Below are 18839 nucleotides of genomic sequence, written 5' to 3'. Positions count from 1 at the left end.
AAAATACCAAATATTTTCGGGGCCCTTAAGCGGGCCCCTAATCCCATGCCAACGGGGGGGGGGGGGGGGGGGGGGGGGGGGGGAGCTTTGCATCATGACCCCCCCCCTTTCAAATTATCCTGGATCCGCCCCTGGTTTTATATAGGCTACATCAATAGTGTAAGACAATTGGATGTGAAACCGGCAAATTTTGTTTAATTTCTTGTTTACTTTATCTATGATATCTTGTAGCTTTGCATTAAAAAAAAAATATTTTCAAAATAATCAGTATTAGGCCTACTGGTAAGTCGGAGAGGAAAGAATTAAGGACACTTGCTGGCTTTCTCGTACAGTTAATAAGATGGATAACGTTAAATCTGATATAATTTTTCAAAAAAAGAAAAAAAAAACGTGTTAACAATACTCAAAAACTATAATTTCGTGTTTGAACAACGACTCCGAGAAGTAATACATATGTAATTAATTCAAAAACATCAACAGAAATAAAATAGAGCAACAGTACATAAAATAGCATCATAGCGAAGTAACCGTGGTGTGAAGACTGTTTGCAGATCTGCTTGCTTTTTCGACGGACTTGCGAAGATCTTTATATCTTTGATACAAAGGGTTGTTAAATGTGAGGTACTGAACTGTAAAAATAGATACAGTTTTAATTTTTACGTGTACCTGTGCAAGTTGCTTAGAATTGCATCTTTCTGTTATTCACTGGTTTATAAGAAACATAAAACTAATTAATTCAGCTAAATCATTTGATAACATTTCGTTTCTAATTCTTTTAATGTCCTGTATGTACAGTCATACAAACACATCAAGTTACTACAAACACATCATCTCAACTTAAGTGAAAATTCGCTTGAAATCTTTTGTAACTGAATGCAAACTACACATACAACAAGTTGCCAATTGTTCACTTAAGATGAAGTATGAGAGACAATTATTGTAACATTATTCATATTTATACGCTCTCGTGGCTTGCAGAAGGAGTTTCTTAAGTAAGACCCCATTTCCAGAGATTAGATCGATCTACTTTAGATCGACCTAACTCACTGGGGGTTCACGCTAAATAGCTGTCAGCCGAGCGGACACGAAAGTTAATTACCCCCTTACAGCTTGTAGTAGGCGGGACGGACATTTAAGCCGGATTATCTGACAGTAATCTAGTGAGACTCCCCGCGGGGATAGATCGATCTAAAAGCTCTGGGAATACAGCCTAAGAGCACACGTTCTTAAATATTTTGTTTATGGCACTAAAATAATATACCACACGCATATAGTTTTCCGTGCATTTGAACCAGGTTGACATTCTACGTAAAACAAATAAATCGCCCTCTCATAAATTAGTGTCCACTGATAAACATTTTCACCATTTAATACCTAAAGAAAGGTTAACTGCATGGTACCCGATTTTGACATTAACCTTGTAAACCTAAAGACAAAAAGATGATAAAAGTATCAGAAGATGATACAGAGACAAAAAGAATAGTGGTACAACAACTCTCTTTTTAAATTCTCATCTCACAAATACTATTTTAGGTAAAACTATCAAAATGATAGAACCTGATGTCATATTATAAAACATCATTAAGATCAGAAGCGTTTGTTCTGCTGCATGGGCGATTCATTTGAATACGCTTTACACGTGCACACAACACTTTGGGATTGCCAGCAATCCTAAAATTGCTTCCCTAACTTCTGGCATACGTAGGCTGTACAAAAATGGATTGAACAAAGAGTGAAATAAAAGCAAAAACGAGGTTGAATACTGTAGTCCGATACCCCAGAAAGTCTCAATGGCAGTGTATATAAAACACATCGCCAAGTATGGTAACCAGCAGCATACCAAGCTCAAAAACATGACGGCGGAAATCTTGGACAGGTGACTAGCGGAACATTTCGAAGTGATGTTCACCGGAACAACATTTGTAGAATTGCAAAGCAAACGCTTAATTGTCACGAATAAACGGATCTTTATCACAAGTGTCCCGACGACGCCCAAGAAAAGCAATGCGAATAGTGTGTACTTTACGATTGGTTCCAAAGGCTGAAGATGGCCGCAGAACTCCTTGAGGCCAAAATGTCTTCCGGATGCTACAAGCGTGCTTGACAGCGCTGCGTATACAGGGATCCCACCAATGGCTACGCCCGTTGTCCAAGCAGCGACGTTATACAAATGCACGCGGCATTTTGTGACAAGAGAATTGTACGTCAGAGGAAAACGCACTGCCACGCTGATGTTGTAGTCAATCCCAAAAACTGACAAAACGGATACGATAAACGGGACGAGAGATAGCTTTGTACTGAGGAAGAACTGGCATAAAAAGCTGGAGGTGCTGTTTGGAATATTCGGATCTTGATACACGACTGTCAGCAAGGAAATGTTCATTGTTAAGAAGAGCAAAAGGAGAACCATATCGGCCAAACTTAGGCACAGAAGCAGCAAGTGGTGCGGCGTGGTTGCTGGGCGTACGTTTCTGATGCCAAGGCAAGCCACCGCATTTACCATAAGCCCCACGCCGCAGAGTACTACGGCTATGGGAGACGTTATCTTTGCCACCTCATAATGACCCATCAACTGATTGTCCCACAAAGTGTAATTTAGAGAGATATTTGTAGACAGTATCATCTCCTGTGGAATGACATTGATTTCTGCCATGACAATACCAAAAGTATGTGAAAATTGCTCCGCTGCTTTTTAAAGTCGTTTGCTTTATTGATCTTTTACCTAGCAAACGAGTCTAGACTCAACAGATTACTGTTCTATAAATGTACCTGAATTGGTTATTCTTGCATTCGATGGAATTATGCAACTATTCTTCACAATTAACTTGTCTGAGTCCCTGGTGTGCTTTACAAAAGGCCAATTTTGCTCTTCAGCCCGAATAACCACTTTCAGAGATATTTTCATTTTTGTGAAAATTACACGCTGTCGCTAGTGGTGCTTTAAAAATGTTTTCTCAACAACTGGTATTCACAGTGGAATGTGCTTCGTGTACAGTTGGCTCCTTTGAAGTCATATTACATGGTACCATGTGCCGAACAGTCAGTTTAAGAACCATTGGCGCAATCAGATAAAACCGTTTGAAATCCAAGATCTCTGAAATTGCTCAAGTTTCATTTTAACTTTTAGTCCCCCTGCTGATGCCAATCACTACAGTGGTGGTTGCCAAAGCGTCTTTGTTCTGGAATACATGTACCTTCTTTGACACAGTTAAATTTGTTCCACCTATAGCCGTGAAGAGAGAGCCAGCTAAACGTTAGAAATAAAACAACACAAAGGGGCCGTTGATGTTGGAAAATGTGCGAATCTCCATCCAAATGCCAGTTTTGTTCGGAATGGGACGTCGATCATGCCGATTAATTGAATCAGGTTAATAGAAAGACTTTTGAATAATTCAAAAAAGTAATTTTCCATTTGGATGAATATAGGCGATATATTAGTATACTTATACTTTATAGCACATTTGATCTGTCATGTATACTAATACATAAACTGGTATAGCAGTGCATGGTACTTTCATTATTGGAAGGGACTTAAAACAGAAGCAACTTTCATTAGCTTAAGTGGAAGAAAGAGCTTTCGAGCACGGCAACGTAGAAAACTAATTTGTAATCCTGCCACAACTGGTAATTGTGTTATAAACACGCTGGAAATACAGCAATTAGTAGAATTGAACGCGTTCGTCAAACTGATCATTAGATTTTCATAGAACAGAGGCGGTAATGCGCTATAATGTGTGGCTGGCAGAAGCGGCTGCAGCTTTTTAAAAAGCTTTTTACAGCCGCAAATTGATGTAAACAATTAAGTGTGTATCCATGATAGGACCAGTCAGAGGGTGGCAAGGTGGGGGTCAACAGATTTCAACCAAATTCATAATATTGTTGCATATATAGGAGATATTAAGATTGAAGGCAACAATCCCAAAAGAAAGCATTGGATATAATTATAATATGATATTATATGTTTTGGCCATTTTTGGCTCGATTTTCAGCTTCGGTCAATAAAGCCACTTCATAAGCAAATATGTCAAAACTGATGACTTTTTAAAATTAATTGAAATTTTACTTATTTAAACCAGTCATTTGCCATTGAGAATATGTTACTAAATTTCAGTTTAACCCACAAACTTACGAGCCACGCCCATTTTTATAACCCCACCCCCCAAACTCATATTTCTACCAAGCAATGTTCAAGCGTTCATAACTCTCTTTTTGCAGGGTTGACAGCCATAAAATTGTATAGGGATCCTAAGCATATATTGTTTTCATCATACAAATTTTAAAAAGTGTGTTAAACACAACAGAAGATATTGAAAAAGTGCCTCAAACTTTAGCAATTTTAGCAGAAAACCAAATGGCCGAAATCAAGATATCAGTACATTTTGAGATAATACCTTCCAATAATCAAATTTTATCAAAGACTAATAGCCAGGAATTCAAACTATGCTTTGATAAGGGCAAATCTATCAAATTTTTATAAATACAAGATGGCTGCCATCAATTCTGTCCAAAATACAGTTACCCTAATTCTTCAAAATAATCAAGAGGCCCATTTTTGCAGGGTTTTTTTTTTTTGAGATCTGTAATACAGGATTGCTCAAATAATATTCTTTTCAAACAGAGCCATACAACTTCTGAATAAATTAAAATTTTTAGTGACAAGTTATTCAACCCCCCCTCCCCCATTTAATGAGTTATTACTGTGCACATCCAATGTCATCAGCATTGTGTATATACCTTATTTTCAGGGAGCAATAGAGAAAAAAATTACAAAGGATTTTTCTAAAGGTAAAAGGGAATGACTGTCTCTTTTTATCAGTTTTCTCAAGTGCAACACTAATTAATCCACTTGAAATGATTTATATTGCATTTTTTAACCATTCTTTTTCCTTTCAAATGATTCATAGGCTTTGTAAATACATGTGATATCTTGATATCTATATTCTTTTTCTATAAAGAAAATTAAAACAGAGTCAGCAACATACAATGACAGGAGGAGTACTTTATTTTCATATTATCAATTGGACAGTAAAAGAACAAAGCAGTTACTTTTCACAGGAGTGAAATCAAGTTATGAATCTCCAAGGTTCCAATATCACTGTCATCTTTTCCATATACTGAACACAACAGTGATGGTTAGTGTTCCACAGATTTTAATCTTATAACTGATTGATCCCCAAGTTTCTTCTTCTGGTTGAGAGACCCAGGGTCTCCTACAGTAATGATAATTCAGCAATCTTAGAATAAGTGTGGTAACTTGAAGCAACATGCCACTATAGTTTAGTGTGACTAAACTGTCAATTGTCAATATTTGTCAATTCAATGGTGCCAATCCTCCTTTCCTACAAAACTGACTGAGATTGCCAAGCCTAAGATGCACATTTGTTGTGGGGGATTGTCCCAAGGTGGCTCTAAGTCCAATTAAGGTTTGCCAGGATATCCACTACTGCGTCTACCTGAAGATGGCAGGACAGGCTGTCAAAAGAAAATGTATTAAACATATTTAAAACTTATGTTAATTGCTGTATAAAAACAATGACTAAATAATATACTGATCAAACATATTGCACAAGTAAAAACAATTATTGAAAATGAAATCAAATATGCATGATGTAGCTACCAAAAATTTCATGATAGAAAGACAGAGTTGGTGCTCACATCTGAATCTGATGAATTTGCCTGTGCAATTTCAGGTGACTCTTCTATTATTGTCTGTAAGATTGTCCAGGTCAAGGTTCACATCCAGGCCTAGGATGTAAAATCTGAAAAATAAACATAACATCAATAAATGTTTTACAACAACAAAGGCTTACTGTGTTCAGAATAGAAACTACCGTAGCAGGATCAATCCATCTCAGCGGAGTATCACACTCAGGATCAGTCGTTGTAATCAGCTAAATTGTCTGGCACACCCCCTTGCAAAGCAACATGAACAACATAATGGACTGCAAAGTTTTCCTGATTTTACTAAAGTACTTTTAGTTGTACAAGTGTACTCTTGAAAATTGAAGCACAGTGTGTTACAAAGTCACATAAAGCTAGGTGGTTAACTTCGACTTCATTGTAAACACACATAAATCTGAAACTAAAACATAAAAAACTGGCACAAGTAACATCCCCTAAAATGTCAAAACTTGAAACTGAATGTGTTACATACCTTTGATTCTGGGTAAGAAATTTCTAATGAAGCTGTCTACAAGCTCAGTTGTCCTTAACTGTTTGTGTTATGATAACACATGTAACAAAGCCCTAGAATTTAATGCACAAACATACTTCGTAAGTTAGATACACAGTTGATTCTTTTCAGCAGACATATTTACCATGAAATAGAAATCAAGTAAAATTCTATGAATTGAAATATACAAGTACATCTTTTAATTCTTTATATAACTTTAAAATATTCAAACTTATTATTCAAACTGGTTTGAGTTTTTAGTGTATCTGATTCTAGTATATGTATGCCACCACTGGCCAACAACAACAGGGACCAGGGTATTACTACATATAGAAGACAGTACCTGAAATAGTGACAGAACCGACTTTGTCTGTTTATATATATATATATATATATATATATATATATATATATATATATATATATATATGATCACTTACCTTACAACAAACATCCAGAGGAAAATCGATGAGGTGGATATATTGAGGAACCCAAGCCTGACAACAGTCTGAAGTGGTTCAACAAAAAAATAAACATTACATTCTTAGGACGACCAGCTGCTATGGTCATTTCTTGTGATATTCTGGTGCACACCAATCCTTCTGAGATGTACCTAAGCATCTCTAGTGCTTGTTCTTCATAAAATTAAGAAAGCATTATGTTTTCACACTGTAAAGACGATGTGATTTGCTCCACAGTTGCTCCGGTGATAATCCTAGTACCCTAGATAATCCTTGTGTGGTCATGACAGTTTCTTTTCGAAAATTCTGTACTGGGTATTAAAGGTCTTTCCTTAACCTATCATGTGGCTTACCTAAATAATTCCTTATGATGTACATGATTTTTTAAAAGAATATTTAAAATTATAACTTTTCAAGAGCTAAAAAATGCTATATTTTGGCAAAATTGCCAATAAAAGAACTGCCCCCGTATCTCTAAAACTAATGATCCAAAATAAGAAAGCCAGTGGCTCACAATATCTTTCATGTTGATGGTTTACCACACCAAAAATTATTAAAATCTGCTGACCCCCACCTTGCCGCCTTCTGACCGATCTGTCTGGCTTTCTCATGGACGCGCTCTTAACTCACCAGTTGAAATTTTCGGTTAAATACTTTACTACTCACAAAAAATTATCTCCTGGCATGGACAATGCGTACTTATTTACCAAAATATATCTACACATGTCTAGCGATATGAGGTAACACATAACAGTTTTGAAGATATCATTATAACTAAATTTTTTTACATCTATTGACTATGTATTTAAAGATAAAACTGCACTTCTTGAAAAAACTTCGATGTCAAGTGTTGACACGTGTGTGTGTGTTAAATTTGAACATGGTACAATTCAAGAAAAAAATTAACTTGAACCCTCATGTCTTTCAAATGAGACACAACTGAAGCAATGCAAATTCTCCACGACTGTGACAAACACCATACACAATTATGACAATGTTTTATTAAAGAAAAAAAAATACATACAAACAATTGCACATAATTTATAGAAAAGAACATATACAATGTGACTGGAAAAGGGTCATCTTAAATATTCACAATGAATGCCACACTGATTCAAAAAATATATATTGAAATTGATTTTTACACAAAGCTGCCCATGCAGACGGTTTTATATAATAACTATAACTGTCAGTTCTTGGCATAAAATTACAACCAAAAAAAGCTTATGGCAATTGCCACTTAATGGTATGTACAGCTAGTTGTTAAATACTATCATTATATGATACAATTATATTTACATATTAAAAGTACAGTTTTATAACTGTAGCAATTACTTAGGCTTCGTTCACATGGAAAGTCTATTTTCTAAAAATCTATTTTCTATTCGCGGTATCTTATGATCATGGTCTGTGCCCTGAATATCCTGCGGCGTAATTACTGGCAGCGCGAGCCAGTTACTTAAAGTAACTTATAGTAACTGGCTCGCGCTGCCAGTAATTACACCGCGGGATATTCAGGGCACAGACCGTGATCATAAGGCAAACCGCGAATAGAAAATAATTTAGAAAATAGACATTGCATGTGAATGAAGCCCGAGCTGACCTTGTGGGAGAGGAGAGTCATACAAGTGTAGACATGTGCCCGTGATATGTAGAGATCTCACAGAGAATTATTCAATATTGTCCACTGAGTATTCATTTCACTCTGTACAACTGGAGATGTTTGTGCAGTAAATGGGTTAATGGTATTACTAATATAGTCCATTGGGAGAAGAAAAATCATAAATATTACATGAAAGCAGTTTGCAGCAGATTAATGTACTGCTAATTACACTGACAGGATACATACAGCTAGAGAGAAATTGACATCTAGAGCCCATTCGGAACAGGACACAATTCTGCAGTTCAAATATGGCCAATAAAAAACGTTGCTTAATTCCCTAGTACACACTGAATAGATTCCCTGCCTAGAGGTGAGTATCTGCTAATCTCTGAAACTGAGAGTTTAAGAGACAACATCAACCCTAAATTCTCGCACTATAGGAGCATTCCCATAAACCCATCATAAAAGCTGGATCAATCCAACTCAGCAGGGCTTCTCGCCAAAGCGCTTTTAGTGTAACCAGCTTAAATGTCTGGAACGCTTACTCAAGCTGCTAGGGGGTAATTAACAAAAGTCAATAGTTACTCGAGGGGGGCGTGCCAGACAATTAAGCTCACTATAGCTCAATTATAGCTCAATCATTCATATTATCCCAATAATACTATCTTTCTTATAAAAATGGTTCTTCAATTACAGTTATTTTCTTTAACAAAACTACAAATATAAAAAATTAATAATTGAATATGGAAATCAAATAAATTGAGATCGTTCCACTTTTTTCGGGTACAAGAGAAGTCTACTGACATAGCACTATAAGCTTGCTTTCACAAAATCCGGTAGTGTTAAAACTGGACACTTGTTCATGTAGCACTGGTAAAAACCTCTCACTTTTCCCAGCATTCCCTCTGTCATCCGATCCTTGTTTTCCTTCCCCCAGGAGTTACAGGCAGTGGAGACAAGCTCAGGAGAGAATGGGGCCAGGTACAGCAGCGACTCGAATACTGCTGTCTGTATGGACCAGCTGACTGGAAGGGAAAGAACAGAGGGGAAATCAGTGACATGCACAGGCATCTAATTTAAGTTTAATTTGACATGAATGGGTATTATTAAAGAGGAGACAACTATATGTATAGCAACACCTGTTACACTGCCCTGTGTGTGTGTGTTTGTGTGTGTGTGTGTGTGTGTGTGTGACAAAAAGAGTGCCAAATGTGTGTGTGTGAGAGAGAGAGAGAGAGAGAGAGAATGTGTGAACATTTGCACTTTTATTTGTGACAGACACACACAAAAGGAGCCAGAGAGCAAGTTGTGTTTGCCCATTTCTGCTAGCTCCTGTGTACATGACATAAAACGTACCCACTCCACCCGACTGCTGAGCACTCTTTAAGAAGGTATACAGTGTCTTCATGATCTCATGTGCAGAGGAGGCATGTTCTGGTGGACAGTGACAGCTTACAAGGCCTGACAGGGAGAAAAAGTATACATAAGCCAATATAACATGATATGTAACAGTTGTTATGATACTCATACCATAAAATCAACTTATTACATTTTTTTCCTTCAGTGCATTTCATACTTCACACTATCACTGTACAGCTATCAACACCGTCACTCCTACAAATTTAGTCTTACTTGGAAACATAATACTATTACTTTTCTGATTGAATATAAAAATATCTTTATGATAAGCAGGTGAATAAAGCACAATGGACATAGCGGGGGAACTCGGACTTAATTAACAGATAAGGTAGAAAAAAATAGAAATGCGTGGAAAAGATGGATAAAATGCAAATTAGGTGAAACTTAAACTAGTAAACAAAGTTAACATATTTTACACACAGGCAGGAAAGAAATAAAATCAAATGTTAACAATAAACAAATGAAACTGGTTGATGTACAGGTTGGTGTCATAAGACAAAAAAAAACAAAAAAAAAACACAGAGATTCAGACAGAGAGATCAATTAAGAGAGTGAGAGAGAAGCAGATCTCACCCATCATCCTGAGAGCAAACTCCACCACCATATTACTGCTGGGTGTAGGAGGCTGCTGGACTCCCCATTCCTGCAGTTCTGGCCACAGGAGCTCTCTGATCAGTGTGTTATTGGTCCACTGCCAGCCCTCGTGGACACATAACAACTCCAGTGCCTTCTGCTGCTCAAACAAGATGGCTGAAATATGAAGACCGACATGAGGAGAAACTTGGCTTGCTTGCTGGCCTTTGTGTCAATATGAGTGACAGTCTTTTAGTTGTTTAGGATGGCAGATATAAGAAATCACTTCTAACTCCCAGTTTTAATAAATTTCAGTATGTTGCTTTTATTATTTTCTTATTTTTCTTTCATGTATTTGAACAACTTAGAAAATTAATGTGCTTCCCTTCTTTTTACCCTTCACTACAATACAGGTTAAATTTTAATCCTTAGTAAGTAATTTCTAAAATATTCACCCTGTTTGTTTTCTCTGTCCTCGGCTGCTGTTCTTCTGACGTGACCTATGATATCTCTTCCCAGCTGCATTGCATCATGGGATGGCTGAGTCCACTTACACAGTGCTGTCATACACTGCAAGAAAATGATTTTAAGATCAACAAAATGTGCGATACACATGATAATAATAATAATTTTTTTAAAACTTCAACACTGTTCTTTTAATCACTTCTTGGTCCAATGTGCAATGCATATGTAGGAAAAAGATAATTATGTAATGTCAGGGATGTAGAATGATGAAAAAAATGCTTGTTAGGAGGGGGGTACAGCTGTTGAAGAACTACAAATACATGAAAGCAGGGTATTTATACATGTGGTGCTCATCTTTATGCTGACGAAAGGCAACTTTAAGTAAGAGAAGGAAAAGGATGGCACCTTATTAAGTCCCCACCCCAAATATTTTGAAAAAGTCTTGAGGGAGAGGTAGGAGTGCCATACAAGTACACACCCTCCCTCAAAAAAAAAAAAAAAAAAAAAAAAAAAAAAAAAAAAATACTACTATACTAGTCTTTGACTAGTTGAAATTTATACTTTGTTATCCAACTGCACAATGAAATTAATTTTTTTACAGTTGATTTTGCTATTAAACTTAAAAAACTCCTTTTGTATCATTAACAATTTGAAACATAGGGGAATAATTTAAAGGGAAGTTAAGGGAACATCAGGGAACAATTTAGCCAGGTGTAACACTTCTTGTACAAATTACCTGATTTTCAAAATTGGAACCAATTTTAACAAAACATCACTGACTGTGACAGCTGCCCATGAAGGTACAATATTTGGGCGTGTTCCTTACCATGATCAGCTTGGGTTGTTCTACAGCCAGTGTCTTCATCACCAGATACTCCATTACACTGAGGATAGAGGGCACATCTGGAAAATAACAAAGATTACTGACAATTTTCGTTAATTATATGAACCCTTATTATTATGTTAACTACGTAAGTCACTGTATGAAAGATGCATCTGAAGCCAACTTTTAGCTACAAATGCCCAAAATTTGACATAAGTGCCAACCAAATGCCACCATGTAGTTACAAATAGCAGAACATAGAGAAATACCTAAAAGCATAGAAATGATATTTTGAATGTGAACAAATGACATACTAAAGAAGTACTGGCTGCTTTTTGGACACCATCGTTGATCATCATCATCATCATGTGTCAGGCCTGGTGCAGGCATGAAGAGTGATTGTTCTCCAGTCTACTCTATTTTAAGTTGATTGGATGAGCTCATTACAATTGTACAGTTGTTGATTTGTTGCAAAGGCATAAACGCTATCAGCGTATGATTTTGGACATCAACAGGTGAAAATGACACTACAAATGTATTGTTAAATGTGAATAACAAATTAAATATTAACCAATATAATGATATTAAAAGCAATTATCTGCTTAAAGCATAAAAAACATGGTGCTGCAGTTAAACCAGTCTCAAAAACTGCATTAAAATTCATTCATGCATTCATATGCTTGAAGTTTACACAAAACACAATGTCTTTTGAAATAATCTTTTAAGTCTGAAGTCTAATGCCTGACAATGGGAAAGGGGTGGTGTTTGATAAATAACACTAGAAAAGCACTCCGAGAGCGCAGACCTCTGCCAAAGGCAGCAAAGTCTCCACCCAATGCCATTTCACCCCTAAATGTTTATTCTAATAATGATTTAGTTTTTTATTTTTGATTATTGATTGATTAATGATCTGGATCACCACCAAAAACTAATTGTCTGTTCCTTGGCCCACTTCTGACAGTTCCAGAAAATTTCATCAAAATCAGTTTATAAATTTTTCTGTAATGTTGCTTACAGACAGACAGACAGAAACCAAAAAAAAAAAAAAAAAAACTCTTTGGCAGAGGTAAAAATGAGGTAATCTGACATCTAGATGCTGTGGGACTGGCTCCTTTCATTTAAATCACTTCGTCTGTTTGCCTGACTCATGCACTGATCAATAACACATTTCGCTTTTAAATGGAACTGAATTCAGCATTTCAATGTGTAAAAACTCAATAACCAACAAGAATGGTATTCCACTCGTATCAACAAAAAATTTATATTGACCACAGCATGCAGAGAGCGAGTAAACATTAGATTGTTTTTGTGTGAATTATGTTCTGGGTAAAGGTAAACATAGACACATTATCATTAACTTAAGGTGGTTACAGATTCACAAAAGCTTCATGAAATAAATACATTGTCTACCAGTCATCTGAAAAGAATATATTTTCTTTAAATTATTATACATCCAATAAAAATTTGGCACCGATGTTTTAACTGCTTTTTAAGTTATCTGACTCAAAAATACAGTGGGTTTTCTCCCTAGCCTTTCACTTTTCAGTTAAGAACATTGTTTTTTTGGAAGCAACTAAGAACAAGGCAGCAAAGCTGTCAAATGTACAGACAAAAAACAGAAAATAAAGATGCAAAATAGGTCATTTTGTCAATTTTGATGCAATAATAAATACTGCTTATAATTAATAGCACTGTCAGTCAACACTGAATTCTAATCATGCACAACAGGTACCATGGTCAATAACAGGAGCGAACCCAGAGATATTTTCTGATAGTATTCCAAAGTATCTATGTTGATTCATCCCCCATTTTTATGGTCTTCCAACAGAAAAAAAAAATAGATACCAGTCAATATAAACTTAATAACCTGACCGTCTTCCGGAAGACCCAGAAGATGGTCTCAATCCACCTCTTCAATAAGATTACAGTTTCAGGATCATGAGAGTTCAAATTCACATGATGAAAGTCTCAATTTTTGAAAAATGATGACAGTGCATAAAATAATATTACATAATGTTTAAAGACATAAAAAACAATACAACTGCTTACGTGGAAATAAAGACAAGACAGCACGGTTCTGAAATGTTTTTTTCCCCATTTTTAACAATTTTTTAACATAAAACAAAATTAACAGTTTACTGCCATTTTTATATGATCAACTAAGAAAATTGATGAGATGGGAAAAATATCAATAGAACAGTCTTAAATGTCCAATTTCCTCCATTCTGAGATTCTGAACATAGTGAATGATTAAATCTGACAAACTGCAATGATATGAGTTTATTTCCATTTTTGACACTTTTTTACACAATACATGATAACAAGTTTACCATCATTTTTACTAAATCAACTAACAATGTTGTAAAGATGCAGGAAATGTCAAACAAACGCTTTTACGTATCTTATTAGTTTAATAATGAGACTGTTAACATGCCTAAGAAATGAATCTGAGGAAATGCGAAAAAACAGAATACCTTCAAAAATATTGGCACGATTATGCTGGTTTACGAAATCAACATGAATTTTAGCAAAACTGACCACTCCTATGACTTTCATGACAATTGGCCCATCTGTTTTTCTTATATTGTGTTTACAGTGTTGCATATATGCTGAAAAGTGTAAAAAACAGCATAACTACTAAAATAAGAAGTTTACCATCATTTTTACATAATCAACTAACAATGTTGTAAAGATGCAGGAAATGTCAAACAAACACTTTTACGAATCTTATTAGTTAAATAATGAGACTGTTAACATGCCTAAGAATTGAATCTGAGGAAACGTGAAAAAACTGCACAACTTATAAAATAATGGCCCGATCATGCTTATTTTCGAACTTAACCTGCATTTTATGAATACTCATCAGCTCTGTAAATATAAAGCCAAAAAGTAAAACTATCTTCCACTTACGGTGTTAACGCTGAAAGTGCACAGCGACGGTGACGGCAACATGATTGGCGACGGCGACGACAGACGCAGGTGGCCTCATAATAAAATATACGTATCGTGGATTTTCAGAAAATATGACTAGCATGGGTCTTCAAGCCCGTGGAGGTTCTAAGTCACACCTTGAAAATGCCAATATGTGAAAAATTAAATTTTCACAAAAAACTGATTAACTGCCAAAAAAATTTACCAAATAGACTGCATTGCCCACTGAAGCTTTATTTAAGTCCCTTGTTTCTTCCTGTAAGTTTGAGAACAGTAAGTGACATGGTTTTCCTTAAATGGTCATCATGGGAGCAGTGTCCAAAATAGGGGTGTCTTCAAATTTTGTTGCAATATTACATAATGTTTAACAGGATAATTACCATCAATTTTTAATAATAAAATATTAGTATCATGGATATTCAGAAAATGTTCCTAGCAAAGGTCTTCAGGCCCAAGGAACTTCAAAGTCACACCTTGAATATGCCAAAATGTAGACAAGACAGCACTGTCCTGAAATGTTTTTTTTCCATTTTTAACAATTTTTTAACATATAACAAAATTAACAATTTACTGCCATTTATATATGATCAACTAAGAAAATTGATGAGGTGGGAAAAATATTAATAGAATAGTGTTAAATGTCCAATTTCTTCCATTCTGAGTTTCTAAACATACTGAATAATTGAATCTGACAAACTGCAATGATATGAGTTTAATTCCATTTTTGACACTTTATTACACAATACACCAGAACAAGTTTACCATCATTTTTACGAAATCAACTAACAATGTTGTAAAGATGCAGAAAATGTCAAACAAACACTTTTACATTTCTTATTAATTAAATAATGAAACTGTTAACATGCCTTAGAACTGAATCTAAGGAAATGTGAAAAAACAGCATAACTTCTAAAATAATGGCCCAATTATGCTAATTTTCAAACTCAACCTGCATTTTAGTAAGATTAACCACTCCTGTGAGTTTAAATGACAATTGGCCTATCTGTTTTTCTTATATTGTGTTTACAGTGTTGCATATATGCTAAAAAGTGAAAAAACAGCATAACTACTAAAATAGTGGCCCGATCGTGCCGATTTTCGAACTTGACCTGCGTTTTAGTAAGATTGATTGCTCCTGTGAGTTTCATGACAACAGGCCTATCGGTTTTCCTTGAAATGTGTTAACAGTGTTGTATATATGCTGAAAAGTGAAAAAACAGCATAACTTCTACAATAATGGCTCGATCATGCTGATTTTCGAACTTGACCTGGGTTTTATGAATATTCATCAGCTCTGTAAATATAAAGCCAAAAAGTAAAACTTTCTTCCACTTATCGTGTTAACGCTGAAAGTGCACGGCGCCGGCATCGGCGACGGCATCGGCGACGGCATCGGCATCGGCGACGACGGCGACGACAGACGCAGGTGATGGCAATATGTACAGACACATCTGTGTCTGTACATAAAAAGGCAATCCTACACTGGTTTTTCCCACAGACCTTAACTTGTTTCAGGCCATGTTTACGTTGTTGCTTAACAGCAAACCCATTGGTTGCTTTGATTAGTCTAAAATAATCCGTTTTTGCACAGGGACTTTCCAAAGGAATAACCCATGCTGCAGGTAGATATGATATAAAAAGCAGGTGATTTGGCACTTTCGTAGTTCAAGAGACATCTCTAAAAGGTAAATCCAAGAGACTTCGCAGACTTTAAAAATGACAAGTCATCAGACCTTAAAGGAGAAATTCATCAAGGAATTCTTAAAATGCAGCGTCTGTTTGGAAGAAAATATAAGCACACGTAGACTACCATGCAGACATCATTTTTGTCTTCCTTGTCTACCAAAAATTGCAGATGGAAAGACTTGGCTGAAGTGTCCCATATGCAGAACTATTATCAATGTGCCAGAAGGGGGTTTTAACGCATTTGCAGAAGATGTGCCCTTCAAGAGAATGACAGATTTTGTCAACAGTATCAAAGTGGCTGATGAGAGAGCTATCTGTTGTAAACGTCACCCAAAAAAACTTCTAGAACTGTATTGCAAAACAGAAAATGAAGTAATATGTAGTACATGTCTGGTGAAACAACACAAAGGTCATGACTATGTGAACATAGAAGAGGCTGCACAAGAGAGAAGAGAATGTTTTCAAGAAATGGCCGATTCCCAAGATAAGACACTGCATGACATTCAAAATGAAATTTCTGAATTGCAGGAGAAGAAAGCAGAAATTGAGACTGAGACCAAACGTCAAGAAGCACTAATCATTGAACTAGCAGAAAAATTTAAAACAGCCATTGAGAGAAGACGCGATTGGTTATGCGATAGAATACAAAAGATTCACTATACAGAATTACATGAAATAGATCACAAACAGAAAATGCTTCAAGAACAAGAAGATAAAGCAAAACAGGTAAAAAAGATGTATGACAGCTTGTTAGAACAACCAACAGATGTTGAAATGATGCTCAATGCCCATACAGTTCAACACCTGGAACCAAGTGACAGGGTGACTCCAATCATTTCTAGGTGTGTGGCCAGAATAACACTACCAGAGGTGGATGTTGATACACAAGTAAAGAGGATGTTGGGGGAATTGAAAATAGAAAAGAAACTGGCGGAAAAACTGACAGCAGTTGGGACAATTAAACCACTGCATGCTAGACATGATGAAATAAAAAGAATTATAGCCAGCAGTACCAAGGTCTATGTTCTGAAGGAGGGGAAGGTTGAAGTTTTCTCAGAACAAGGTGAACCAAACAAGGTAATTACAGGGTTCCACAAACCCAAAGACATGGCAGTTTTACCTCATGGTGACATACTTGTCATTGATGAGTGTTGTGTTAAGAGGTGGTGTTTTTTAGAGGAAGAAATTTCCACTGTGATTAAGAGAGATAATCTGGGTAGGCCTTGTAGTCTTGCAGTGGACATGCAAGGTTGTATTTACATATATCCAGAAGAAGGAGATAAAGTCATGATTTTTGAGATTAAAACAGTACCCCAACTTTTAAGGTGCATTCCAAAAATAGGCTCTACATCAAATGAAAAGAAAGTTAGTCTTTACATCAATCCACCAGATTATAACATTTTCTGTTTCAATTCAACAAATGTTGTGGTATTTGCACCAGATGGTGTACAATTAATATATGAAATAAATGTGGAAAGACTACTAGGCACAGGCAAGAGTATAAGAGATGTTGCTATAGATATCTATGGGCATATCTTGATTTTAGTGGGGCAGTCTTCAGCGGAAACTGAGCTTGCTGTTTTGGACAATAACATGGAGCTCAAACAGATATTTAAACTACCATTTGAGGGGGGGCATATTGCTGTGAACAGGAATGGTTTAGTACATGGCCGAAAAGATGGGCAAGTTGTTATCTACAAGTATGTTGACTAGTGAAACATATCACAAAGACATTCAAGACAAAGACATTCAATGACTGTTGATATGCCCATCAACTTAGAGAAACATATTAAGACATGTCTAGCTAGCATTTATATATATGTGTATCACTTCAAAGAAATGTAACCATTACATTGTGCATTCATATATATGTCATTAATATAACCAACTGATGAGTGTGTGTGTATGTATATATATATATATATAGATAGATAGATAGATAGATAGATAGATAGATAGATAGGTTCGTTTTTTGAAAAAGTGGACCTTTTCCCATAAAAACTTCATGTACCTAGATGATTTTACCCAGAGTGGACCTTTTCCCAGCAAAAAGGGCGGTTTTTTCGAAGCCCCCGAACCCCCCTGGCTACGGGCCTGCTATATGCTAGTGAGACTGTGACCAAGTAGATAAATTTTTTTCTGCCAAAACTTTTTTGTGCTTGATCTGCAATTGGTCTCCAAATGGCCCGAAAGTTAAAACTCTTTTGCATAAATGGATCAGCTGTATATAACTGCCTTAATTGTCTGATTACAAGTCAGTGGCATAATCCTACAGCATGGGAATAATTTGTAAAAAAAGAAATATTTATCAATATGTAAGCAATATGAGGATAAAGGAAAAAATTCTCAGTGAATAATTATAACAATTACCCGCGTGATTCATTACGTTTTTTGTGTAATGCTGTAAATAGGGTCCTTCTGTAATCATGTTTGTATTTCTGACACAGCATTCAAATAGATATGTAAATTGTGCAAATGTTTGCAGAAATAAAGTTATTATCAAGAGTGACATTTCAGAGTAGTGCTGGTCTTGGTCTAATGTTGAGTTGCTGATGTGAATGAGCTCATGTACACAGATAACTTATATTTATTAACAATAAACTTAAAAAAAATTATTTGAATTTCTTATTTTGTTCAATTAATTCATTATATCTATTACTTCTCTCAGGGTAAACTATATAGCTAGCTGATGTGGAATGGCAATAT

At 35.8% G+C, this 18839-nt stretch overlaps 2 protein-coding genes and 1 long non-coding RNA gene across 3 annotated transcripts in view; 1 reads left to right on the top strand and 2 right to left on the bottom strand.

Annotated features, from left to right (window-relative positions):
• Positions 1-4979: 4979 nt before the first annotated feature.
• On the bottom strand, positions 4980-6890 carry LOC147759639 (uncharacterized). The gene is made up of 4 exons (XR_015331538.1): positions 6613-6890; positions 6155-6246; positions 5656-5759; positions 4980-5472 (listed from the first exon to the last, which is right to left on the bottom strand). It is a non-coding gene; the product is annotated as an uncharacterized LOC147759639 (long non-coding RNA).
• A 1270-nt stretch (positions 6891-8160) lies between these two features.
• The window catches only part of LOC106168898 (uncharacterized), a 51985-nt gene continuing 41306 nt past the window's right edge, over positions 8161-18839 (bottom strand). The window contains exons 19-23 of the mRNA XM_086997156.1: positions 11520-11596; positions 10684-10798; positions 10229-10405; positions 9593-9697; positions 8161-9261 (exon numbers count right to left, since the gene is read on the bottom strand). Of these exons, the coding sequence (XP_086853282.1) occupies positions 9047-9261; positions 9593-9697; positions 10229-10405; positions 10684-10798; positions 11520-11596 (689 nt within the window). The 3' untranslated portion in view covers positions 8161-9046. The remainder of the gene's footprint in view (positions 9262-9592; positions 9698-10228; positions 10406-10683; positions 10799-11519; positions 11597-18839) is intronic.
• LOC147759638 (tripartite motif-containing protein 59-like) lies at positions 16075-18742 on the top strand. The gene has a single exon (XM_086997910.1). It carries the CDS (start codon positions 16164-16166, stop codon positions 17844-17846), a length of 1683 nt encoding a protein of 560 aa, XP_086854036.1. The 5' UTR covers positions 16075-16163; the 3' UTR covers positions 17847-18742.

The sequence above is a fragment of the Lingula anatina genome, chromosome 10 (genome assembly GCF_051362555.1).
Source record: "Lingula anatina isolate TDL-2025a chromosome 10, LinAna3.0, whole genome shotgun sequence".
Classification (NCBI taxonomy): Eukaryota; Metazoa; Brachiopoda; class Lingulata; order Lingulida; family Lingulidae; genus Lingula; species Lingula anatina.
This window is presented reverse-complemented; position numbering and strand designations above follow the sequence as displayed.